The sequence below is a fragment of the Ranitomeya imitator genome, chromosome 1 (assembly GCF_032444005.1).
Source record: "Ranitomeya imitator isolate aRanImi1 chromosome 1, aRanImi1.pri, whole genome shotgun sequence".
NCBI classification, from domain to species: Eukaryota; Metazoa; Chordata; class Amphibia; order Anura; family Dendrobatidae; genus Ranitomeya; species Ranitomeya imitator.
Window position 1 is genome coordinate 1,237,407,626 of NC_091282.1, and position 27,582 is coordinate 1,237,435,207.

Below are 27,582 nucleotides of genomic sequence, written 5' to 3' on the forward strand. Positions count from 1 at the left end.
GCCCCTCTGCATATTTATTAATGTATGTGTCCAGGCTGTACCACCATTTTTGCCTTATCTGTGTCTTCTCATCATTTTATTATCCTATTGCCTTTATGGCTTCATTTTATTATCCATTCCAATAAAATTTGGTTTTATGCTATTCACTTTGCCTTTGTATGGATGGTGGATAAGCAGCCCCAAATCAAGGTCCTAAGAAATTCAAGCTGTCCAGCAAGCTCAGGGTGCATCAGTGTCAGCGCAAACTATCTGTCAACACTTGAATGAAATTAAACAATATGACAGGAGACCGAGGAGGACCCCACTGCTGACACAGAAACATAAAATAACTAGACTGCAGTTTATCAAAATGAACATGAGTGACCCAAAGCCTTCTGGAAATGTGTCTTGAGGATAGATGAGGTGAAGATAGAGCTTTTTGGTAAAGCACATCATTCTACTATTTTCCGAAAACAGAATGAGATCTGCAAAGAAAAAAAACACACTACCTACAGTCAAATATGATGGAGGTTCAAAGATGTTTTGGGGTTGTTTTGATGCCTCTGGCAATGGGTGCCTTGACTGTATGCAAGGCATAATGAAATTTGAAGATTAGCAACGTATTTTGGGTCGCAATGTACTGCCCAGGGTCTAAAAGCGCGGTTTGCGTCCTAGGTCATGGGTCTCCCAGGAGGACACTGACCCCATGCATATTTCAAGATGCTCCCAGAAATAAATTAAAACAAAGCTCTGGAGAGTTCTGAAGTGGCCAGTAATGAGTCTAGATCTAAATCCCATTGATTACCTGTGGAGAGATCTGAAAATTGCTGATGGGAGAAGACACTTTTAAATATGAGAGATCTGGAGCAGTTTGCAAAAGAAAAGCGGTCCACAATTTATGTTGAGCTGTGTAAGAAGCTTGTTGATGGTTATAGAAAGTGATTGGTTGCAGTTATTAATTCCAAAGGGTGTGCAGCCAAATATTAGGTTGAGGTTGCCAACAATTTTGTCCGGCCCAGTTTTGGGGGTTTTGTGTGAAATTATGTTCAATTTGCCTTTTATTCTCAGCTTTTTTGTGTTGTTCCAATACACAAAAAGGAAATAAACATGTGTATAAGAATTCATGTGTAATGGCAATTTTCTGGGGGAAATACTTAATTTTTTTGAAAAATGTCAAGGGTGCCAACACGTTCATGACTATATAAAATATATAAATTAAACACACACATATATCAAGTAAAAACCATACCATATAGAAAAGAACAGCACATAGATGAGGACCCCATCGATGCACATTAGACCCTTGACTCCTCGTGAAAGCCAAGGGCGAAACGTGTGTCAGAGTCCTGGGGTCCTAATCTATGTGTTGTTCTTTTTTGTAAATTATGCTTTTTTTTGCTTATATATTGCACTTTTTTTTATATATCTCATATACATTACCTATTTTTATAGAGAACACATCACTATTATTTATTTGGAAATGTTTGTCGTCAACTTCCTTTTGTGTATTATCCTCCACAATTTTATCACATATTTTTATCTTTATGTATTCTATAAAATAATGTATTTATGTCGGATTTATTTTGTGTTTATTCACTTCTTCTCTTTCTGTGTAGAACACGTGAATACCCCCCAGATTAATGACACATTATTTGTATCTTGATGTATATCTATGAATAAGTGATAACTTCCTAAGTTGGCACAGCCCCCTCAAGCCGTCATGTGAGTTGGCACGATACAGTAAAGCACCCATGTGCCAAAGCTTAAAGGGGCTTTACACTTTTTGGGAAATTATTTATTCATTTATAAAATTCTGCAACTTTCTTGCATATTTAGGGTTTCCGTTCTTTGCCATTTTTGTTGTCTGTGACGTGAACACTTTTGCTTTCATCAGTCTAGAAGCCGGTCATGTCTAACTCACAAAGGCGCTCGGCTCGTTACAGTGTGTCAGGCCTCTTTTTTGCAGTTGGAGATGATCACTAAACGTTTTTGGCCAATTTTAAAAAAAAGACAATAATGTTTTTATTCATTAACAACAAGAATGAGATTGAAATAATAAAATGAATAGGAGTTTAACATAGCAACATAGTTAGCAAGGCCGAAAAAAGACATTTGTCCATCCAGTTCAGCCTATATTCCATCATAATAAATCCCCAGATCTACGTCCTTCTACAGAACCTAATAATTGTATGATACAATATTGTTCTGCTCCAGGAAGACATCCAGGCCTCTCTTGAACCCCTCGACTGAGTTCGCCATCACCACCTCCTCAGGCAAGCAATTCCAGATTCTCACCACCCTAACAGTAAAGAATCCTCTTCTATGTTGGTGGAAAAACCTTCTCTCCTCCAGACGCAAAGAATGCCCCCTTGTGCCCGTCACCTTCCTTGGTATAAACAGATCCTCAGCGAGATATTTGTATTGTCCCCTTATATACTTATACATGGTTATTAGATCGCCCCACAGTCATCTTTTTTCTAGACTAAATACTCCTAATTTTGCTAATCTCTCTGGGTATTGTAGTTCTCCCATCCCCTTTATTAATTTTGTTGCCCTTCTTTGTACTCTCTCTAGTTCCATTATATCCTTCCTGAGCACCGGTGCCCAAAACTGGACACAGTACTCCATGTGCGGTCTAACTAGGGATTTGTACAGAGGCAGTATAATGCTCTCATCATGTGTATCCAGACCTCTTTTAATGCACCCCATGATCCTGTTTGCCTTGGCAGCTGCTGCCTGGCACTGGCTGCTCCAGGTAAGTTTATCATTAACTAGGATCCCCAAGTCCTTCTCCCTGTCAGATTTACCCAGTGGTTTCCCATTCAGTGTGTAATGGTGAGATTGATTCCTTCTTCCCATGTGTATAACCTTACATTTATCATTGTTAAAACTCATCTGCCACCTTTCAGCCCAAGTTTCCACCGCGACCCAGTTAGAGACTATACCATTTATAACCACCCTCTGCTTTCTATCATTAAGCCAGTTACTTACCCATTTACACACAATTTCCCCCAGACCAAGCATTCTCATTTTGTGTACCAACCTATTGTGTGGCACGGTATCAAACGCTTTAGAAAAATCAAGATCTACCATGTCCAATGACTCACCGTGGTCCAGTCTATAGCTTACCTCTTCATAAAAGCTGATTAGATTGGTTTGACCGGAGCGATTCCTCGTAAACCCATGCTGATATGGAGTTAAACAGTTATTTTAACTGTTTAAACATAAAAGTTTAGGAAGTTGGATTATTTTTCATCACAAAATTATTATTATTATACGAAAATGTAAAATCCATTGTGGAGTTGACCCTCACAGGTAAGTATGTATAAAACATAACATTTATTAATTCATTAAAAACTCCAGAAGTGGTAATTGGCAAAATAGCAAGTAAAAAGATATTTGTTGGAAAGGACCTACGCGTTTCGCCTCATTCATTTATTCATATTTATTTTAATCCTCGTTGTAACAAATTTATGGTCACTATTTGGCAGTAAATAAATGGACACTGTGTGGCATGATTTATATGGGAACTCAATGGCAGTACTCCAAAAAAATGTATTTCTTTCAATTTCTGTGAGAACTATATAGCAATATTTCTATATTCCCTATATGGCATCATTTTTATGGCAGCATTCCCATTCACTCTGTTTGCCACATTTTATATTGGCATGGCGTGGCAGTACTCATGTCGTCCCTGGCAAAATATGGCAGTACTCTTCTTGACCCTTCGTGAAGTAATTTATTTGAGAACTGTATGGCAGTATTTCTATGCATCATGCTTGGTTCAATTTACATGAAGACTCTTGGATTCTGTTCGCCATGATTTATACAGGCACTGTATGTAGTAATCTGATAGATGCTTATGTGTGGACTAGGGCCATATTACCGGGTTCCACTTTGTACATGATTTTGAAGGCTCGGTATTTCTTTGTGAAATTAATGATATGAAGGTCCCTTTTAGGCTACGTTCACACTAGCGTTCGGCTAGTGTGCGTCGCGCTAGCGTCGGGCGACGCAGCGGTGACACACGCGTCATGCGCCCCTATGTTTAACATGGGAGACGCATGCGTTTTTGCTTGTTGCGTTTTCCGACACGTGCGTCTTTTTTTACGCTAGCGTCGGACCAAGAAAACGCAACAAGTTGCATTTTTCTTGCGTCCGATTTTCGTGAAAAAACGACGCACGCGTCGAAAAACGCAGCGTTTTTGCGTGCGTTTGCACGCGTTTTTCGGTGCGTTGTGCGTCGCGTCGCCGACGCAGCGGCGCACAACGCTAGTGTGAACGTAGCCTTACAGGTCATCCCACCATTTTTGGACATAAAGTAGCTCCCTGAAAGAGCTAAGCGCTTCGGAGATTCTCAAAAGATTAAAAATAAAACGTTCTGAAGCTGATGTGGTTTGTGACAACATTGAAAGGGCTTAAATCGGTCTCTACTAGACATGAGCAAATCGACTCGATGCAAATCGAATGCATGTCAAATTTTTAAGGATTTGCTGAACCCTGTGAAAAATAAAAATTTGCATTTTGATTCGTGTAAATCACCTAAAATAGCTCATTTACACATTGAAGAAGATTACATCAGCCAGAGATAGCTCGCATGACCTCGAGCATGGCTTGGCAGGCTTATCCATAATACCTTTCCACTTTACAGCACAGCTACATCAGGAAGGATTAAACTAGCCTGTATAAAAGCTAAGGCAGGGAATGCAGCTGCCTATTTGTGGTGAATCTGGATAGTGAGAGGACGTCACATCTCAGCCAAAGAGATACGGAGAAAGCCATAAGACACTGAAAAAACTGTACAGATAGTTGTGCATGTGACAGTAGAGCAGTGAATCAAGATTAGTGAATGAAGAAAACAAAATAGGTCATACAAGTCTTTTCAGGGCATTTGTAGGCTTTGTAATAACTGGGTATCGATTTTAGAAAAAATTAGGTGAATCCGGCAAATTGAGTTTAAATAGATTTGCTCATCTCTAGTGTCTACTAATCTTATGTAGAACGTAATATAGAATGTCTCTTTAATGGTCCATGTATGCATCCAAAAAGTGGAACCAAGTCAAGTATCTTGTTTTAATGTCGTACAATGTAAAAGTTGCGTCAATACACCAATCAAAACCCATCAGCATCGAATCACTTGTGCACATCGATAGCTAAAAGACAATTTCACTTGTGTTCGTCTCTATGGTGGGTAGTCTTTCCGACGATGAGGGTCTACTCACCTGAATACCTTGAGGACGACAGGCTCCAAAAGTTACTACTAGTATGACAGTAAAGGTTCAACCACTGGCTAGAAAACCAAAATTCAATAGTCAAACCAAGGTCTTAGACTAAATTTTTGAAATTCTTATATTAATCCGAAAAAACTCGTTTACAATCCATCATTGTTTTCCAACAAAAACGCAACGACGCCCCATGTTCCCAACCCCACAAAAATAATAGCAATAAAATCCAGACAATAATGAACATCTATCTATATATCCGTTTCTCGAAAGCTGCAACAGTCTGTGAGGTCGTACATTTGATACTCTAGTTCTGTAAAGTCATTAGAAACACCCATGGATATGGACTCCACCTCGCTCTTGTAGGTCGCCGACATGTTGCTCTTCGTAGAACCATTCCTTATTTTATTAGAAAGGTTGTTCATTTTTTCCTTCAGTTGAGTAGAAGAGTTTCGGAATGGAGAGATGAGTTTCCAACCGTTGAACTCCATGCTCTTCCGTCTAGTAGCAATTCCATGGTTACCCGGGTTGAGAATAAAAGAGGAGTTTACGGAGGAGAAGCCCGTGGCTTGTTCTGCATCTGACCCTCTCCTGGAACTGGTCATGGAAGTTCTCCATTGATGGTCGTAGACCCTCCATAGAGGACGCCGCTTTCTCCGGCAGCGGCATCTCAGAAGTCTAATGAAGGCCCTTTTAAACTCCTTGCTGGAACATGGGTAGATAATAGGGTTGACACAGCTGTTAAAATATCCCAACCAGAAGATGACTTTAAAGACGCCATCAGAAGGTCTCAAAGACGGGAAGAACGACCCTGAAATTACAGAAAATAAAGAAATACGAGAAGTAGTTCAGTCATACAGAATTTAAAGACATTGTACAAGATTAGAACGTAGCTGGATTTAATTACACAAACAGCACCACTTATGTCTACAGGCTGTGTGTGGTATTGCAACTCAGTCCCATTCATTTTAGTGGACCTGACCTGAAACACCAGATTACAAACATAGAAAGATAGATAGATAATAGATAGATACCTTAATAGATAGAAAATGTAGACAGATGGGTAACAGCCTTGCATGAAATTTTTACCTAAAACTCCAGTAAGACATGGAAGCTTAAAGCGTTTCCTCACTGTTGCCCATAATATGGCAGTGATGAAGCGCCAGGTTTGTTCCTATCTTGATTACATAATCCCATGTGTGTTGACGTTGGCTGTACTTTTATTCCACAGGCTCGGTTCAATCACAACAAAGCAGCAAGACACAGTTTAAGTCCCATATTATTTTTCCAAATATTTCATTCTCTTAACAGTCTGACTGCTCAGTGACTTAGATTAAAGGAACAGCAATGACCTCCTCTCCACCACCCCAACAGAGACTGCGGCAACTACACGACATGGGGCGTGCAAACAGCAAAACACAGCAGGGAATGCACAGCGCAGATCTGCTGAATCCCAGACAGAGTGTGAAGATTCCGTGTTCTGAATAGGAATATTGAACTCACAAATACTTCAGTCAAATAATAATTCATAGGGAGCAGTATTATAGTAGTTATATTCTTGTACATAGGAGCAGTATTATAGTAGTTATATTCTTGTACATAGGGGCAGTATTATAGTAGTTATATTCTTGTACATAGGAGCAGTATTATAGTAGTTATATTCTTGTACATAGGAGCAGTATTATAGTAGTTATATTCTTGTACATAGGGAGCAGTATTATAGTAGTTATAATCTTGTACATAGGGGCAGTATTATAGCAGTTATATTCTTGTACATAGGGGCAGTATTATAGCAGTTATATTCTTGTACATAGGGGCAGTATTATAGTAGTTATATTCCTGTACATAGGGGCAGTATTATAGTAGTTATATTCTTGTACATAGGGGCAGTATTACAGTAGTTTTTATTCTTGTACATGGGGCAGTATTATAGTAGTTATATTCTTGTACATAGGGAACAGTATTATAGTAGTTATATTCCTGTACATAGTGGCAGTACTATAGTAGTTATATTCTTGTATATAGGAGCAGTATTATAGTAGTTATATTCTTATACATAGGAGCAGTATTATAGTAGTTATAGTCTTGTACATAGGAGCAGTATTATAGTAGTTCTATTCTTGTAAATAGGGGCAGTATTATAGTAGTTATATTCTTGTACATAGGAGCAGTATTATAGTAGTTATATTTTTGTAAATAGGGTCAGTATTATATAGTTATATTCTTGTACATAGGAGCAGTATTATAGTAGTTATATTCTTGTACAAAGGAGCAGTATTATAGTAGTTATATTCTTGTACATAGGGGCAGTATTATAGTAGTTATATTCTTGTACATAGGAGCAGTATTATAGTAGTTATATTCTTGTACATAGGAGCAGTATTATAGTAGTTATAATCTTGTACATAGGGGCAGTATTATAGCAGTTATATTCTTGTACATAGGGGCAGTATTATAGCAGTTATATTCTTGTACATAGGGGCAGTATTATATTAGTTATATTCCTGTACATAGGGGCAGTATTATAGTAGTTATATTCTTGTACATAGGGGCAGTATTATAGTAGTTTTTATTCTTGTACATGGGGCAGTATTATAGTAGTTATATTCTTGTACATAGGGAGCAGTATTATAGTAGTTATATTCTTGTACATAGGGGCAGTATCATAGTAGTTATACTCTTGTACATAGGGGCAATATTATAGTAGTTATATTCTTGTACATAGGGGCAGTATTATAGCAGTTATATTTTTGTACATAGGGAGTAGTATATAGTAGTTATATTCTTGTACATAGGGAACAGTATTATAGTAGTTATATTCCTGTACATAGTGGCAGTACTATAGTAGTTATATTCTTGTATATAGGAGCAGTATTATAGTAGTTATATTCTTATACATAGGAGCAGTATTATAGTAGTTCTATTCTTGCAAATAGGGGCAGTATTATAGTAGTTATATTCTTGTAAATAGGGGCAGTATTATAGTAGTTATATTCTTGTAAATAGGGGCAGTATTATAGTAGTTATACAGTTAGGTCCATATATATTTGGACAGAGACAACATTTTTCTAATTTTGGTTACAGACATTACCACAATGAATTGTAAACAAAACAATTAAGATACAGTTGAAGTTCAGACTTTCAGCTTTCATTTGAGGGAATCCACATTAAAATTGGATGAAGGGTTTAGGAGTTTCAGTTCCTTAACATGCGCCACCCTGTTTTTAAAGGGACCAAAAGTAATTGGACAATTGACTCCAAGGCTATTTCATGGACAGATGTGGGCAATCCCTTCGTTGTGTCATCTCAATTAAGCAGATAAAAGGCCAGGAGTTGATTTGAGATGTGGTGCTGCATTTGGAAGGTTTTGCTGTGAAGTAAACATGCGGTAAAGGAGCTCTCCATGCAGGTGAAACAAGAAATCCTGGAGCTGCGAAAACAGAAAAAAACCATCCCAGAAATTGCTACAATATTAAGAGTGGCAAAATCTACAGTTTGGTAAATCCTGAGAAAGAAAGAAAGCACTGGTGAACTCATCAATGCAAAAAGACCTGGGCGTCCACGGAAGACAACAGTGGTGGATGATCGCAGAATAATCTCCATAGTGAAGAGAAACCCCTTCACAACAGCCGACCAAGTGACCAACACTCTCCAGGAGGTCGGCGTATCAATATCCAAATCTACCATAAAGAGAAGACTGCATGAAAGTAACTACAGAGGGTTCACTGCACGGTGCAGCCACTCATAAGCATCAAGAATAAAAAGGCTAGACTGGACTTTGCTAAAAAACATCTAAAAAAGCCGCACAGTTCTGGAAGAACATTCTTTGGACAGATGAAACCAAGATCAACCTCAACCAGAATGATGGAAAAGAAAAGTATGGTGAAGGCGTGGTACAGCTCATGATCCAAAGCATACCACATCATCTGTAACACCCGGCGGAGGCAGTGTGATGGCGCGGGCATGCATGGCTGCCAGTGGCACTGGGTCACTAGTGTTTATTGATGATGTGACACAGGACAGAAGAATGAATTCTGAGGTATTCAGAGCCATACTGTGTGCTCAGATCCAGCCAAATGCAGCCAAACTGATTGTCATCGTTTCATACTACAGATGGACAATGACCCAAAACATAAAGCCAAAGCAACCCAGGAGTTTATTAAAGCAAAGAAGTGGAATATTCTTCATTGGCCAAGTCATTCACCTGATCTCAACCCAATTGAGCAGCATTTCACTTGTTAAAGACTAAACTTCAGACAAAAAGGCCCACAAACAATCAGCAACTGAAAACCATCGCAGTGAAGGCCTGGCCGAGCATCAAAAAGGAGGAAACACAGCGTCTGGTGATGTCCATGAGTTCAAGACTTCAGGCAGTCATTGCCAACAAAGGGTTTTCAACCAAGTACTAAAAATGAACATTTTATTTAAAATTATTGAATCTGTCCAATTACTTTTGGTCCCTTTAAAAACAGGGTGGCACATGTTAAGGAGCTGAAACTCCTAAGCCCTTCATCCAATTTTAATGTGGATACCCTCAAATGAAAGCTGAAAATCTGAACTTCAACTGCATCTGAATTGTTTTGTTTAAAATTCATTGTGGAAATGTCTACAACCAAAATTAGAAAAATGTTGTCTGTCCAAATATATATGGACCTAACTGTATATTCTTGTACATAGGAACAGCATTAAAGTAGTTATATTCTTGTACAAAGGAGCAGTATTATAGTAGTTATATTCTTGTACATAGGGGCAGTATTATAGTAGTTATATTCTTGTACATAGGAGCAGTATTATAGTAGTTATATTCTTGTACAAAGGAGCAGTATTATAGTAGTTATATTCTTGTACATAGGGGCAGTATTATAGTAGTTATATTCTTGTACATAGGAGCAGTATTATAGTAGTTATATTCTTGTACATAGGAGCAGTATTATAGTAGTTATATTCTTGTACAAAGGAGCAGTATTATAGTAGTTATATTCTTGTACATAGGGGCAGTATTATAGTAGTTATATTCTTGTACATATGAGCAGTATTATAGTAGTTAAATTCTTGTACATAGGAGCAGTATTATAGTAGTTATAGTCTTGTACATAGGGGCAGTATTATAGCAGTTATATTCTTGTAAATAGAGGCAGTATTATAGTAGTTATATTCTTGTACATAGGGGCAGTATTATCGTAGTTATATTCTTGTAAATAGGGGCAGTATTATAGTAGTTATTATAGTAGTTATATTCTTGTACATAGGAGCAGTATTATAGTAGTTATATTCTTGTAAATAGGGGCAGTATTATAGTAGTTATATTCTTGTACATAGGAGCAGTATTATAGTAGTTATATTTTTGTAAATAGGGGCAGTATTATATAGTTATATTCTTGTACATAGGAGTAGTATTATAGTAGTTATATTCTTGTACAAAGGAGCAGTATTATAGTAGTTATATTTTTGTACATAGGGGCAGTATTATAGTAGTTATATTCTTGTACATAGGAGCAGTATTATAGTAGTTAAATTCTTGTACATAGGAGCAGTATTATAGTAGTTATAGTCTTGTACATAGGGGCAGTATTATAGTAGTTATATTCTTGTACATATGAGCAGTATTATAGTAGTTATATTCTTGTACATAGGAGCAGTATTATAGTAGTTATATTCTTGTACATAGGAGCAGTATTATAGTAGTTATATTCTTGTAAACAAGGGCAGTATTATAGTAGTTATATTCTTGTACATAGGGGCAGTATTATAGTAGTTATATTCTCGTACATAGGGGCAGTATTATGCGTTAGAATCGGCCTACCATCTAGTAATAGTTATATTCTTGTACATAGGGGCAGTATTATAGTAGTTATATTCTTGTACATAGGAGCAGTATTATAGTAGTTATATTTTTGTAAATAGGGGCAGTATTATATAGTTATATTCTTGTACATAGGAGCAGTATTATAGTAGTTATATTCTTGTACAAAGCAGCAGTATTATAGTAGTTATATTTTTGTACATAGGGGCAGTATTATAGTATAAAACAGACTATCACCGGCGCTCAGCACCTAAACCCACTACAAGAAGTGGGGATAACCTATATAGTAACCCCGCTGCTGGTAGCCACAGAACATGTGCCACTTTCTGTAAAAACCAAAATAATATACATACAAACGACACCGCGCTTGGGTTGCTAAAATGACCTCCCCTGATAGCAGGGGCGCAATAGTCCCGAGTAAACTGATGGACACGTATTTCACACTGAAAACAAAGCACCGGGAGTCACGCTATTGGTGAGGCGCTGCACCGGTATGTGCCAGAAATGTTACTACGAACCTAAATAACGAAAGTGGATCTCTTACCGTGGGTAATGAAAAAGAGACCCTCCGCTGCTGGTGGAAGTAAGTGCGGCTGTGATCCCAGACGTGCAAATGGCAATAACCGGAGGGTGTGCAGGAGCACATGCGGACGAAAGCGGTATAGAACGCCGCTAGCAAGTGCAGAGCCAGGGAACGTCCCAGCCGGAGGCGTCCCTGGTTACACTGGAGAAACAAAGATGGCCGACGCTGACACGCAGCGTGTGACGTCACGGGCCTACGGAAGCACCCAAAGACCAAAAAGGTAAACCGACGCGTTTCAAAGGGATAACGCCCTTCTTCATCAGGGTTATGGCCCTACAGGGGAACTTCACTTAACTATATACCTTCTCTCATCCTGTGTCCCCGCCCACTGGGATACATTACCCGCCCCAGTCCCTGAGATGACCAGTGGCCCTTTGTAACCCATCCACATCCAGCGCTCGTTACACTTGTCCTGAATAGCAAGGTATTATTAGTCAATAGGGTCCATGCCCCACAAATATGCATGACATGTGCATGCTGCATACTAGGAGAAAATAATCAAAAAAGCATCTAATAATAAATAAATAAAAAGTGTAGTAAATTAATCCAAATTATTGACTAAAAATTTTTATTACTGCTAAAAGTAAAAACTTTATTATTAATACATCTAATAATAAAACTTAAAAACTGTAGATATTACCCTACAATGAAATGGTCCTAACCTAAATTAGATACACTAAAATCAATAAAAAATAAAAACAAACGTAGGCCTATTTCTCTATTGCAGATTGTACAATACCCTGTCACTACTACATTCAAAATGCATAAGAAAGGTGAATTCAAACTTATAGGTGAACCCCACCTACTTACATCTAGTGAGGCTAATCATATGCATAATAAATAATCTAAAGTGCATTGTATTGCTACATGACATGTCCGGTTACCACTCCCGCCATTAAAATGCGTGTAATTCAAAATCATGGTTGAGGCCCCTAGGGGTAAGGCAATCCAGCCTGAATATCCATTCTGACTCGACTTTGGACATTTGTTTCAGGAAATTGCCCCCCCTCCTACTTTGATGGACTTTTTGAATCCCACAAAACCGGACATCCTTCATATTACCATTATGTTGCTCCTTAAAGTGACGGGATAGAGGGTGGCCCAGAAACCCCTTCTGAATATTCTTAAGGTGCTCTTTAATTCGTACCATGAGTCTCCTCTTGGTTCTACCCACATACAGTTTGTTACACGGGCATAAAATCAAATAAATGATACCTGTAGAGTAACAAGTGATTTTATCCCGAATAGTAAATATCTCTGTTCCAGCAGAGTCTCCGAATGTAGTTTGGCACCTCCTCTCAATACCTGTTTGTGTGCAGCAATAGCAACCTCCACACGGCCTAAAACCCCCCTCAGGTTTAGATTTCTGACTTGCCAACGGGCCTTGAGCACTAAAAGCCAATTTGGCTGTGGGAGCTAGCAAATTAGTCAACGTACGAGCTTTTCTGTACACAAATCTGGGATGCACAGGTAGATGATCCCCTATAATCCTATCCCTCTGGAGGATTGACCAATGTTTCCGAATGATCCCCTGGAACCGCCTATACCCAGCATGGAACTGCGTTATGATGGGCAGTTGTTTGATTTGATCAGAAATGGGTAAAATACCCTGGGGTACGGATTCGGGTTTGTGAATCAAAGTACTTCTTGGTATAATTCTAACTTCATTAGCCGCTTGTTCCACCAATAGCATTGGATAACCTTTTTCCAGAAATTGTTGAGTGAGATGTACTGCTTCTGAATCAAAATCCCCCAGATTAGTGCAATTGCGTCGAATTCTGGTGAATTGTCCCTTTGGAATGTTGGTGAGCCATACCGGAAGGTGGCAGCTGCTGGTATGAATGAAACTATTAGAATCCACCTCTTTCCGGTAACATTTAGTGCGAAGATGGCCATCTTCAATAAAAGTAGTCAGATCCAGGAAGTTAATAGTGCTGTCACTTATGGTGGGTGTAAACTCTAAGCCGAAGTTATTAATGTTCAGGCCACAAATAAATGAGTCCAAATCTGCCCTAGACCCCTCCCAAATCAGAATGACGTCGTCAATAAAGCGACGCCATAATGCCACCCCCGTACGAAGCTGGCCTTTATCATAGATGGCTGACTCCTCCCACTTGGCTACATATAGGTTAGCAAATGCAGGAGCAAAACGCGTCCCCATTGCCGTTCCCCATTGTTGCAGAAAAAAACGGCCCTCGAACATGAAATAATTATGTTGGGCGATAAACATAATGCACTCCTGTATATACTCGATTTGGATTTTGGAGTACATGCCCAATTTGTCAAGAAAATATCCGGACGCCTGGCAACCCATCTCCTGATTAATAACAGTGTATAAGGATTTAATGTCCAGAGTTGCTAAAATGTATCTGGGGTTCCACTCTATTGTCTCTAATATCTCCAGGGTATGACCCGTATCTTTCAAATATGTCGGGATAAGGGACATACATTTTTGTAAATGGGTGTCCACGTATTTAGACAAATTGGCCGTAAGACTGCCAATACCCGAGATGATGGGCCTCCCTGGAGGGGCCACCAGGCTTTTGTGTACCTTGGGTTCACCTATAAGTTTGAATTCACCTTTCTTATGCATTTTGAATGTAGTAGTGACAGGGTATTGTACAATCTGCAATAGAGAAATAGGCCTACGTTTGTTTTTATTTTTTATTGATTTTAGTGTATCTAATTTAGGTTAGGACCATTTCATTGTAGGGTAATATCTACAGTTTTTAAGTTTTATTATTAGATGTTTTAATAATAAAGTTTTTACTTTTAGCAGTAATAAAAATTTTTAGTCAATAATTTGGATTAATTTACTACACTTTTTATTTATTTATTATTAGATGCTTTTTTGATTATTTTCTCCTAGTATGCAGCATGCACATGTCATGCATATTTGTGGGGCATGGACCCTATTGACTAATAATACCTTGCTATTCAGGACGAGTGTAACGAGCGCTGGATGTGGATGGGTTACAAAGGGCCACTGGTCATCTCAGGGACTGGGGCGGGTAATGTATCCCAGTGGGCGGGGACACAGGATGAGAGAAGGTATATAGTTAAGTGAAGTTCCCCTGTAGGGCCATAACCCTGATGAAGAAGGGCGTTCTCCCTTTGAAACGCGTCGGTTTACCTTTTTGGTCTTTGGGTGCTTCCGTAGGCCCGTGACGTCACACGCTGCGTGTCAGCGTCGGCCATCTTTGTTTCTCCAGTGTAACCAGGGACGCCTCCGGCCGGGACGTTCCCTGGCTCTGCACTTGGTAGCGGCATTCTATACCGCTTTCGTCCGCATGTGCTCCTGCACGCCCACCCTCCGGTTATTGCCATTTGCACGTCTGGGATCACAGCCGCACTTACGTCCACCAGCAGCGGAGGGTGTCTTTTTCATTACCCACGGTAAGAGATCCACTTTCGTTATTTAGGTTCGTAGTAACATTTCTGGCACATACCGGTGCAGCGCCTCACCAATAGCGCGACTCCCGGTGCTTTGTTTTCAGTGTGACATACGTGTCCATCAGTTTACTCGGGACTATTGCGCCCCTGCTATCAGGGGAGGTCATTTTAGCAACCCAAGCGCGGTGCCTTTTGTATGTATATTATTTTGGTCTTTACAGAAAGTGGCACATGTTCTGTGGCTACCAGCAGCGGGGTTACTATATAGGTTATCCCCACTTCTTGTAGTGGGTTTAGGTGCTGAGCGCCGGTGATAGTCTGTTTTATACCTGTATTTGTGTTTGTGCTTTTGGTCATCTGGCAGCCACACCATGGCTATTCACGCGTTACGCGAGGATAGGGAATATCGCTTCACGACTATGAAGGATAGGTTTTCATTCAAACCTCCTGCTTTATCTGAATCTGGTGCTATAACTAGGTACTTGAAGGATCTAGAAAAATTATTGTTTGTTGAATTGAGGGATATGTGGGAGGTAGCATCTCTAGAAAGGTACGCACAAGCCGGAATAACACCTAAAGGCTTGGTTATTTACAAAACGTTGGCAGGGGATTTTGAGGATCCTAACATTAAGAGGGAATGGGACAACATGTTCAGTCAGTTTTCCTCCACAGCGTTACAATTTATAATAGACAAACGCTTGACAAACTTGAAACGCACTAGTCTCCAGATTGCGGAGATTTTTGAGAAATTACAAAAGTGTACCATTACGGAGGACATAGAGGAACTGGCAACAAATATCCTACATAGAGTTAAAAATAAAGAAAAAGAGATCATTGATAAGAAAATTAGAAAGTTCAAGAGGGACAGCATACCAGAACAAATATTCAGAACTGATCTAACATGGCGTGTCAGGGAACACGAATCCAGTAGAGATCATCATTTAGCCAGCTGATGGTTCTGGACGAGTACACTTCAGGGCGACAAGGTTTGGGGACAGAAAGTGTCACGAATTTATCATCATATGCCGATTCCAACTCAACCCAGTACACACCAGTACGAAGTAGAGGACATATCCCAGTATCCAGCGCTCAGAATTGGGTTGATAATTCATCCAGGACCCCCCTTGATCCCATTGACCCGGATAAAACCTTAGAAATTTCGATTTATCCTGATACACCATCGGTTAGGGAGATTAGTCCACCACCTAACCATAACGATCAGATTACCCCTGTTCCGGTCTCCAATCGCTTTACCCCTTTAACAACATATAGGGATGAGGACCATGTTACCTCATCTCCGACGGGAGAGGGATGCTCAAGCAATGTTCGGCCTAGGACGATAGCCAATGTAGGGGCGGGCCGGGGAATAGGGAGAGTATCCGACCTCCCCAGAAAAACCACGTCCACTAAATTAAGGACATATACTTTAAAAAACACAATCAGTAAAAGCTTTAAGTCCAATACAAAGGGGAAAGGCCCTGCCCCAACATCTAAAGGTACGAAGGGAACAGGGGGGTATATACCACTCAGCAAGGATTTTTTTTCGGGCAAGACCTTCAAAACCAAAAGAGGCAAAAGGGGAGGGAAATTCACCAAAAAGAAAATAGGGGGTGTGGTTTCTAACTCCCAAAAAATATACAACTTGAGTTCATACCAGTTAACGGACAATGACATATCCCTCCTACAAAAAGGTCTAAAATTTGCCCCATCTACCTCTGCCAAACCACTCGATTTATATATTGGAATGAAAAAATTTCTACGCAATCTGGCTCTAAAGAAATATTTTCTGAAAAGAGAACGTAGTGCTACTGTGGCCGGTACCCTGGAAACACCCAAATTTATCCATACTACATTATCTAATCCGTCTTCCTTTAATCCCATACAGGAATACTCAAATGTATTCCACACTTTCGACACCTTAGTGACTGCAGATATTAGAAAATTACAGAAAGGGAAAAGAATATATACATCTAGTAATTTAAATTCTCGAGAGAGGACATCCCTAAAAAATCTGCAAACGAACAATGATATTATTGTCCGCCCGGCAGACAAGGGTGGCGGAATTGTGATTCTTGATAGGACGAAGTATCAAGAGGAAGCGGAACGACTTCTGGGTGACACAATTACATATAGAAGGTTATGCGGGGACCCCACGCCACAGTATGTGAGGAAACTGAACCTCTTAGGTCAAAAGGGGAAATCATTGGGCATCCTCAACAAAAAAGAATGGATGTTTATTACCAATCCCAATCCGAATGTGGCCTTCTTCTACCACATACCCAAGGTACACAAAAGCCTGGTGGACCCTCCAGGGAGGCCCATCATCTCGGGTATTGGCAGTCTTACGGCCAATTTGTCTAAATACGTGGACACCCATTTACAAAAATGTATGTCCCTTATCCCGACATATTTGAAAGATACGGGTCATACCCTGGAGATATTAGAGACAATAGAGTGGAACCCCAGATACATTTTAGCAACTCTGGACATTAAATCCTTATACACTGTTATTAATCAGGAGATGGGTTGCCAGGCGTCCGGATATTTTCTTGACAAATTGGGCATGTACTCCAAAATCCAAATCGAGTATATACAGGAGTGCATTATGTTTATCGCCCAACATAATTATTTCATGTTCGAGGGCCGTTTTTTCTGCAACAATGGGGAACGGCAATGGGGACGCATTTTGCTCCTGCATTTGCTAACCTATATGTAGCCAAGTGGGAGGAGTCAGCCATCTATGATAAAGGCCAGCTTCGTACGGGGGTGGCATTATGGCGTCGCTTTATTGACGACGTCATTCTGATTTGGGAGGGGTCTAGGGCAGATTTGGACTCATTTATTTGTGGCCTGAACATTAATAACTTCGGCTTAGAGTTTACACCCACCATAAGTGACAGCACTATTAACTTCCTGGATCTGACTATTTTTATTGAAGATGGCCATCTTCGCACTAAATGTTACCGGAAAGAGGTGGATTCTAATAGTTTCATTCATACCAGCAGCTGCCACCTTCCGGTATGGCTCACCAACATTCCAAAGGGACAATTCACCAGAATTCGACGCAATTGCACTAATCTGGGGGATTTTGATTCAGAAGCAGTACATCTCACTCAACAATTTCTGGAAAAAGGTTATCCAATGCCATTGGTGGAACAAGCGGCTAATGAAGTTAGAATTATACCAAGAAGTACTTTGATTCACAAACCCGAATCCGTACCCCAGGGTATTTTACCCATTTCTGATCAAATCAAACAACTGCCCATCATAACGCAGTTCCATGCTGGGTATAGGCAGTTCCAGGGGATCATTCGGAAACATTGGTCAATCCTCCAGAGGGATAGGATTATAGGTGATCATCTACCTGTGCATCCCAGATTTGTGTACAGAAAAGCTCGTACGTTGACTAATTTGCTAGCTCCCACAGCCAAATTGGCTTTTAGTGCTCAAGGCCCGTTGGCAAGTCAGAAATCTAAACCTGAGGGGGGTTTTAGGCCGTGTGGAGGTTGCTATTGCTGCACACAAACAGGTATTGAGAGGAGGTGCCAAACTACATTCGGAGACTCTGCTGGAACAGAGATATTTACTATTCGGGATAAAATCACTTGTTACTCTACAGGTATCATTTATTTGATTTTATGCCCGTGTAACAAACTGTATGTGGGTAGAACCAAGAGGAGACTCATGGTACGAATTAAAGAGCACCTTAAGAATATTCAGAAGGGGTTTCTGGGCCACCCTCTATCCCGTCACTTTAAGGAGCAACATAATGGTAATATGAAGGATGTCCGGTTTTGTGGGATTCAAAAAGTCCATCAAAGTAGGAGGGGGGGCAATTTCCTGAAACAAATGTCCAAAGTCGAGTCAGAATGGATATTCAGGCTGGATTGCCTTACCCCTAGGGGCCTCAACCATGATTTTGAATTACACGCATTTTAATGGCGGGAGTGGTAACCGGACATGTCATGTAGCAATACAATGCACTTTAGATTATTTATTATGCATATGATTAGCCTCACTAGATGTAAGTAGGTGGGGTTCACCTATAAGTTTGAATTCACCTTTCTTATGCATTTTGAATGTAGTAGTGACAGGGTATTGTACAATCTGCAACAGAGAAATAGGCCTACGTTTGTTTTTATTTTTTATTGATTTTAGTGTATCTAATTTAGGTTAGGACCATTTCATTGTAGGGTAATATCTACAGTTTTTAAGTGTTATTATTAGATGTTTTAATAATAAAGTTTTTACTTTTAGCAGTAATAAAAAATTTTAGTCAATAATTTGGATTAATTTACTACACTTTTTATTTATTTATTATTAGATGCTTTTTTGATTATTTTCTCCTAGTATGCAGCATGCACATGTCATGCATATTTGTGGGGCATGGACCCTATTGACTAATAATACCTTGCTATTCAGGACGAGTGTAACGAGCGCTGGATGTGGATGGGTTACAAAGGGCCACTGGTCATCTCAGGGACTGGGGCGGGTAATGTATCCCAGTGGGCGGGGACACAGGATGAGAGAAGGTATATAGTTAAGTGAAGTTCCCCTGTAGGGCCATAACCCTGATGAAGAAGGGCGTTCTCCCTTTGAAACGCGTCGGTTTACCTTTTTGGTCTTTGGGTGCTTCCGTAGGCCCGTGACGTCACACGCTGCGTGTCAGCGTCGGCCATCTTTGTTTCTCCAGTGTAACCAGGGACGCCTCCGGCCGGGACGTTCCCTGGCTCTGCACTTGGTAGCGGCGTTCTATACCGCTTTCGTCCGCATGTGCTCCTGCACGCCCACCCTCCGGTTATTGCCATTTGCACGTCTGGGATCACAGCCGCACTTACGTCCACCAGCAGCGGAGGGTGTCTTTTTCATTACCCACGGTAAGAGATCCACTTTCGTTATTTAGGTTCGTAGTAACATTTCTGGCACATACCGGTGCAGCGCCTCACCAATAGCGCGACTCCCGGTGCTTTGTTTTCAGTGTGACATACGTGTCCATCAGTTTACTCGGGACTATTGCGCCCCTGCTATCAGGGGAGGTCATTTTAGCAACCCAAGCGCGGTGCCGTTTGTATGTGCAGTATTATAGTAGTTATATTCTTGTACATAGGAGCAGTATTATAGTAGTTAAATTCTTGTACATAGGAGCAGTATTATAGTAGTTATAGTCTTGTACATAGGGGCAGTATTATAGTAGTTATATTCTTGTACATAGGAGCAGTATTATAGTAGTTATATTCTTGTACATAGGAGCAGTATTATAGTAGTTATATTCTTGTACATAGGAGCAGTATTATAGTAGTTATATTCTTGTAAACAAGGGCAGTTATATAGTAGTTATATTCTTGTACATAGGGGCAGTATTATAGTAGTTATATTCTTGTACATAGGGGCAGTATTATGCGTTAGAATCAGCCTACCATCTAGTAATAGTTATATTCTTGTACATAGGGGCAGTATTATAGTAGTTATATTCTTGTACATATGAGCAGTATTATAGTAGCTATATTCTTGTACATAGGGGCAGTATTATAGTAGCTATATTCTTGTACATAGGGGCAGTATTATAGTAGTTATATTCTTGTACATAGGGGGCAGTATTATAGTACTTATATTCTTGTACATAGGGGCATTATAGTAGTTATATTCTTGTACATAGGAGCAGTATTATAGTAGTTATATTCTTGTACATAGGAGCAGTATTATAGTACTTATATTCTTGTACATAGGGGCAGTATTATAGTAGTTATATTCTTGTACATAGGGGCAGTATTATGCGTTAGAATCGGCCTACCATCTAGTAATAGTTATATTCTTGTACATAGGAGCAGTATTATAGTACTTATATTCTTGTACATAGGAGCAGTATTATAGTAGTTATATTCTTGTACATAGGAACAGTATTATAGTAGTTATATTCTTGTACATAGGAGCAGTATTATAGTAGCTATATTCTTGTACATAGGGGCAGTATTATAGTAGCTATATTCTTGTACATAGGAGCAGTATTATAGTAGTTATATTATTGTACATTGGGGCAGTATTATAGTACTTATATTCTTGTACATTGGGGCATTATAGTAGTTATATTCTTGTACATAGGGGCAGTATTATAGTAGTTATATTCTTGTACATAGGGGCAGTATTATAGTAGTTATATTCTTGTACATAGGGGCAGTATTACATCAGTTACAGTGGGTAACATAGTAACATAGTTAGTAAGGCCGAAAAAAGACATTTGTCCATCCAGTTCAGCCTATATTCCATCATAATAAATACCCAGATCTACGTCCTTCTACAGAACCTAATTGTATGATACAATATTGTTCTGCTCCAGGAAGACATCCAGGCCTCTCTTGAACCCCTCGACTGAGTTCGCCATCACCACCTCCTCAGGCAAGCAATTCCAGATTCTCACTGCCCTAACAGTAAAGAATCCTCTTCTATGTTGGTGGAAAAACCTTCTCTCCTCCAGACGCAAAGAATGCCCCCTTGTGCCCGTCACCTTCCTTGGTATAAACAGATCCTCAGCGAGATATTTGTATTGTCCCCTTATATACTTATACATGGTTATTAGATCGCCCCTCAGTCGTCTTTTTTCTAGACTAAATAATCCTAATTTCGCTAATCTATCTGGGTATTGTAGTTCTCCCATCCCCTTTATTAATTTTGTTGCCCTCCTTTGTACTCTCTCTAGTTCCATTATATCCTTCCTGAGCACCGGTGCCCAAAACTGGACACAGTACTCCATGTGCGGTCTAACTAGGGATTTGTACAGAGGCAGTATAATGCTCTCATCATGTGTATCCAGACCTCTTTTAATGCACCCCATGATCCTGTTTGCCTTGGCAGCTGCTGCCTGGCACTGGCTGCTCCAGGTAAGTTTATCATTAACTAGGATCCCCAAGTCCTTCTCCCTGTCAGATTTACCCAGTGGTTTCCCATTCAGTGTGTAATGGTGACATTGATTCCTTCTTCCCATGTGTATAACCTTACATTTATCATTGTTAAACCTCATCTGCCACCTTTCAGCCCAAGTTTCCAACTTATCCAGATCCATCTGTAGCAGAATACTATCTTCTCTTGTATTAACTGCTTTACATAGTTTTGTATCATCTGCAAATATCGATATTTTACTGTGTAAACCTTCTACCAGATCATTAATGAATATGTTGAAGAGAACAGGTCCCAATACTGACCCCTGCGGTACCCCACTGGTCACAGCGACCCAGTTAGAGACTATACCATTTATAACCACCCTCTGCTTTCTATCACTAAGCCAGTTACTAACCCATTTACACACATTTTCCCCCAGACCAAGCATTCTCATTTTGTGTACCAACCTCTTGTGCGGCACGGTATCAAACGCTTTGGAAAAATCGAGATATACCACGTCCAATGACTCACCGTGGTCCAGCCTATAGCTTACCTCTTCATAAAAACTGATTAGATTGGTTTGACAGGAGCAATTTCTCATAAACCCATGCTGATATGGAGTTAAACAGTTATTCTCATTGAGATAATCCAGAATAACATCCCTCAGAAACCCTTCAAATATTTTATCAACAATAGAGGTTAGACTTACTGGCCTATAATTTCCAGGTTCACTTTTAGAGCCCTTTTTGAATATTGGCACCACATTTGCTATGCGCCAATCCTGCGGAACAGACCCTGTCGCTATAGAGTCCCTAAAAATAAGAAATAATGGTTTATCTATTACATTACTTAGTTCTCTTAGTACTCGTGGGTGTATGCCATCCGGACCCGGAGATTTATCTATTTTAATCTTATTTAGCCGGTTTCGCACCTCTTCTTGGGTTAGATTGGTGACCCTTAATATAGGGTTTTCATTGTTTCTTGGGATTTCACCTAGCATTTCATTTTCCACCGTGAATACCGTGGAGAAGAAGGTGTTTAATATGTTAGCTTTTTCCTCGTCATCTACAACCATTCTTTCCTCACTATTTTTTAAGGGGCCTACATTTTCAGTTTTTATTCTTTTACTATTGATATAGTTGAAGAACAGTTTGGGATTAGTTTTACTCTCCTTAGCAATGTGCTTCTCTGTTTCCTTTTTGGCAGCTTTAATTAGTTTTTTAGATAAAGTATTTTTCTCCCTATAGTTTTTTAGAGCTTCAATGGTGCCATCCTGCTTTAGTAGTGCAAATGCTTTCTTTTTACTGTTAATTGCCTGTCTTACTTCTTTGTTTAGCCACATTGGGTTTTTCCTATTTCTAGTCCTTTTATTCCCACAAGGTATAAACCGCTTACACTGCCTATTTAGGATGTTCTTAAACATTTCCCATTTATTATCTGTATTCTCATTTCTGAGGATATTGTCCCAGTCTACCAGATTAAGGGCATCTCTAAGCTGGTCAAACTTTGCCTTCCTAAAGTTCAGTGTTTTTGTGACTCCCTGACAAGTCCCCCTAGTGAAAGACAGGTGAAACTGCACAATATTGTGGTCGCTATTTCCTAAATGCCCGACCACCTGCAGATTTGTTATTCTGTCAGGTCTATTAGATAGTATTAGGTCTAAAAGTGCTGCTCCTCTGGTTGGATTCTGCACCAATTGTGAAAGATAATTTTTCTTGGTTATTAGCAGAAACCTGTTGCCTTTATGGGTTTCACAGGTTTCTGTTTCCCAGTTAATATCCGGGTAGTTAAAGTCCCCCATAACCAGGACCTCATTATGGGTTGCAGCTTCATCTATCTGCTTTAGAAGTAGACTTTCCATGGTTTCTGTACAGAGAGTATTTTTCTTCTATATCCTTAAATAGTGTTATATTTTTATGTTTTTCTTACTCAACAGGCTATTAGTTTGGTTATGACATTTAGCTCAGATTTTAGGCCAGAAATTTGCTCATAACCCATGCATTTTATGTATTAATCGGGAATGTTTATTGCTCTATGGACAGTTATATCAATATTGATTAGATTTTCTTTTTAAAATATAGGTTTGCCTTGTAAAACATGAAACACTAATAATCTTCAGGGACATTTGCAAGCTTGTAGACTTGTCCCTTAGAATTAATATTTGTAGGAATGTCTGTGTTTTCTTAGGACTGGATCACAGGAGAAACCGATCCCTTCTATTATTTATATTTGACTTGTTTCCCAACATCATGTCATCTACCCCAAATCTTTATAGGGCAGCTTTATGGAATCACCGGCCTTGGAGGATGTTCATTCAGTTGTTTAATTTTGTAGAAAAAAAGCAGATCACAGACATGGCAGAAAACTGCAGTCATTTCAAATGGCAACTTTCTGGCTTTAAGAAACAGTAAAAGAAATCAAGAACAAAAAATGTGGTAGTCAGTAATGGTTAGTTTTTTAGAACAAGCATAGGGGAAAAATTATGGACTCACTCAATTATGTGGAAAAAAAATTATGGAATCATGAAAAACAAACAAAAAAACCCTCCAACACATCACTAGTATTTTGTTGCACCACCTCTGGCTTTTATTGCAGCTTGCAGTCTCTGAGGCCTGGACGTAATGAATGTCACACAGGACTCTTCATCCATTTGGCTCCAACTTTCTCTGATTGCTGTCCCCAGATCAGCTTTGCAGGTTGGATTGTTGTCATGGACCATTTTCTTCAACTTCCACCAAAGATTGTCAATTGGATTGAGATCCGGACTATTTGCAGCCATGACATTGACCTTTTGTGTCTTTTTTCAAGGAATGTTTTCAGTTTTTGCTCTATGGCAGGATACATTATCATCTTGAAAAATGATTTCATCATCCCCAAACATCCTTTCAATTAATGGGATAAGAAAAGTGTCCAAAATTCAACATAAACTTGTGCATTTATTGAAGATGTAATGACAGCCATCTCCCCAGTGCCTTTACCTGACATGCAGCCCCATATCATCAATGACTGTGGAAATTTGCATGTTCTCTTCAGGCAGTCATCTTTATAAATCTCATTAGAACGGCACCAAACAAAAGTTCCAGCATCATCACCTCGCCCAATGCAGATTCGTGATTCATCACTGAATATGACTTTCATCCAGTCATCCACAGTCCACGATTGATTTTCCTTAGCCCATTGTAACCTTGTTTTTTTCTGTTTAGGTGTTAATAATGGCTTTCGTTTAGCTTTTCTGTATGTAAATCCCATTTCCTTTAGGCGGTTTCTTACAGTTCAGTCACAGACGTTGACTTCAGTTTCCTCCCATTCGTTCCTCATTTTGTCGTTGTTGTGCATTTCCTGTTTTGGAGACATATTGCTTTAAGTTTCCGATCTTGATGTCTTCCTTGGTCTACCAGTATGTTTGCCTTTAACAACCTTCCCATGTTGTTTGTATTTGGTCCAGATTTTAGACACAGCTGTGAACAACCAACATCTTTTGCAACATTGCGTGATGATTTACCCTCTTTTAAGAGTTTGATAATCCTCTCCTTTGTTTCAATTGACATCTCTCCTGTTGGAGCCATGATTCATGTCAGTCCACTTGGTGCAACAGCTCTCCAAGGTGTGATCACTCCTTTTTTAGATGCAGACTAATGATCAGATCTAATTTGATCCAGGTGTTATTTTTGGGTATGAAAATTTATAGGGTGATTCCATAATTTTTTCCTCAGAATTGAGTGATTCCATAATTTTTCCCCTATGCTTGGTTAAAAAAAAAGGTAACCATTACTGACTACCATATTTTTTATTCTTGATTTCTTTTAGTGTTGCCATTTGAAATGACTGTAGTTTTGTGCCATGTCTGTGATCTGCTTTTTTTCTACAAAATTAAACATCTGAATGAACATCCTCCAAGGCCGGTGATTCCATAAAGCTGCCCTATAAAGATTTGGGGTAGATGACATGATGTTGGGAAACAAGTATGAGATGAAGAAAAAAAAAACCTTTTAAAGTCAGTGATAACACGCCAATGATACCGCAATGAAATGGGTTTTCTTGCCACAGACAATTTAAAAAAAAAAAATACATGAGAATCGTCAAAATGATTGACACTTATCACCCATCCAGGCAAGTCAGGCTCAAGTTCGCAAGAATAAAGCAGTTTATTGCTCTTTGATCTGGATCATAGCTGAATAGCGGACTACCCTTTAAGTTGTCTATGGAATATCTATGGCAGGTGGTTTAACATTTTTCTATGCTCCTTTTATCGTTAAACTCTCTCAGCCAATCAGCAGAGCCAAGAAAGAATGAACAAACTTTCCAGAAGCCATGATTCCTTAGAAACAGGACTTTTTCTATGGGGTCATGGTAGTGGTCTTCAAATTTTCTCAGTTGGGTTGGTTTTATTATGGCTGGTAATTTAACCCCTTCACCCCAAAGCCTGTTTTTACCTTCCTGACCGGGCCATTTTTTACAATTTTGACCACTATCACTTTATGAGGTCATAACTCTGGAAAGCTTCAATGGATCCCGGTGATTCTGAGAATGTTTTCTAGTGACATACAGTATTGTACTTCATGATTTTTGTAAAATTTATTTGATATGACTTGCGTTTATTTCTGAAAAAAATGGAAATTTGGAGAAAATTTTGAAAATTTTGCAATTTTCAAACTTTTAGCTTTTATGCCCTTAAATCAGAGAGTCATATCGCATATTTTTCTTAGGAAGTTATAAGGGTTAAAAGTTGACAAGCAATTTCTCATTTTTCCAACAAAATTTACAAAACCATTTTTTTTTTTAGGTACTCCATCACATTTGAAGCCACTTTGAGGGGTCTATATGACAGAAAATACGCCAAAGTGGCACCATTCTAAAAACTTCATGCCTCAAGGTACTCAAAACCACATTGAAGAAGTTTATTAACCATTCAGGTGCTTCACAGGAATTTTTGGAATGTATAAGGAAAAAAATAAACATTTACTTTTCTTTCACAAAGACTTTCTTTAAACCTATTTTTTTTGCTTTCACAAGGGTAACAGGATAAATGGACAATTAAATTTGTTCTACAATTTCTCCTGAGTACGCCGATACCCCAAATGTGGGGGAAATCTACTGTTTGGGCGCACAGCAGGGCTCGGAAGGGAAGGAGCGCCATTTGACGTTTTGAATGTAAAATACGCTGGAATAATTAGCGGTTGCCATGTCGCGTTTGGAGAGCCCCTGATGTGCCTAAACAGTAGAAACCCCCACAAGTGACACCATTTTGGAAACTAGACCCCCAAGGAACTTATCTAGCTGTGTATTGATCACCTTGAACCCACAGGTGCTTCAAAGAAGTTTATAACTTTAAACCAAGAAAATAAAAAAAAAATCATATTTTTCTCAGATAAAACTTTTCTAGCTCCATATTTTGCAATTTCATGAGGGTAAAAGGAGAAGTTGCACCATACAATTTGTTGCACAATTTCTCCTGAGCATGCCGAAACCCCATATGTGGGGGAAAACAACTGTTTCTGTGCACTGCAGGGCTCGGAAGGGAAGGAGCGCCATTTGACTTTTTAAATGTAAAATTTGCTGGAATAATTATCGGATGCCATGTCACGTTTGGAGAGCCTCTGATGAACGCAAATTTTCCTAGAATTGTTTGTGGATTCCATATAAAAAGCCACTAAGTGCTAGAAAAGCAGAACCCCCCTTCAAGTGACCCCATTTTGGAAATTATAACCCTTTGAGAATTTATCTACAGA

General features: G+C 39.3%; 1 protein-coding gene across 1 annotated transcript in view; it reads right to left on the bottom strand.

Moving 5' to 3' along the window:
- Window positions 1-3,432: 3,432 nt before the first annotated feature.
- Window positions 3,433-27,582, bottom strand: part of ADRA1D (adrenoceptor alpha 1D) — a 190,837-nt gene continuing 166,687 nt past the window's right edge. Inside the window, exon 2 of the mRNA XM_069745155.1 lies at window positions 3,433-6,012. Within this exon, the coding sequence (XP_069601256.1) occupies window positions 5,453-6,012 (560 nt within the window). The 3' untranslated portion in view covers window positions 3,433-5,452. The remainder of the gene's footprint in view (window positions 6,013-27,582) is intronic.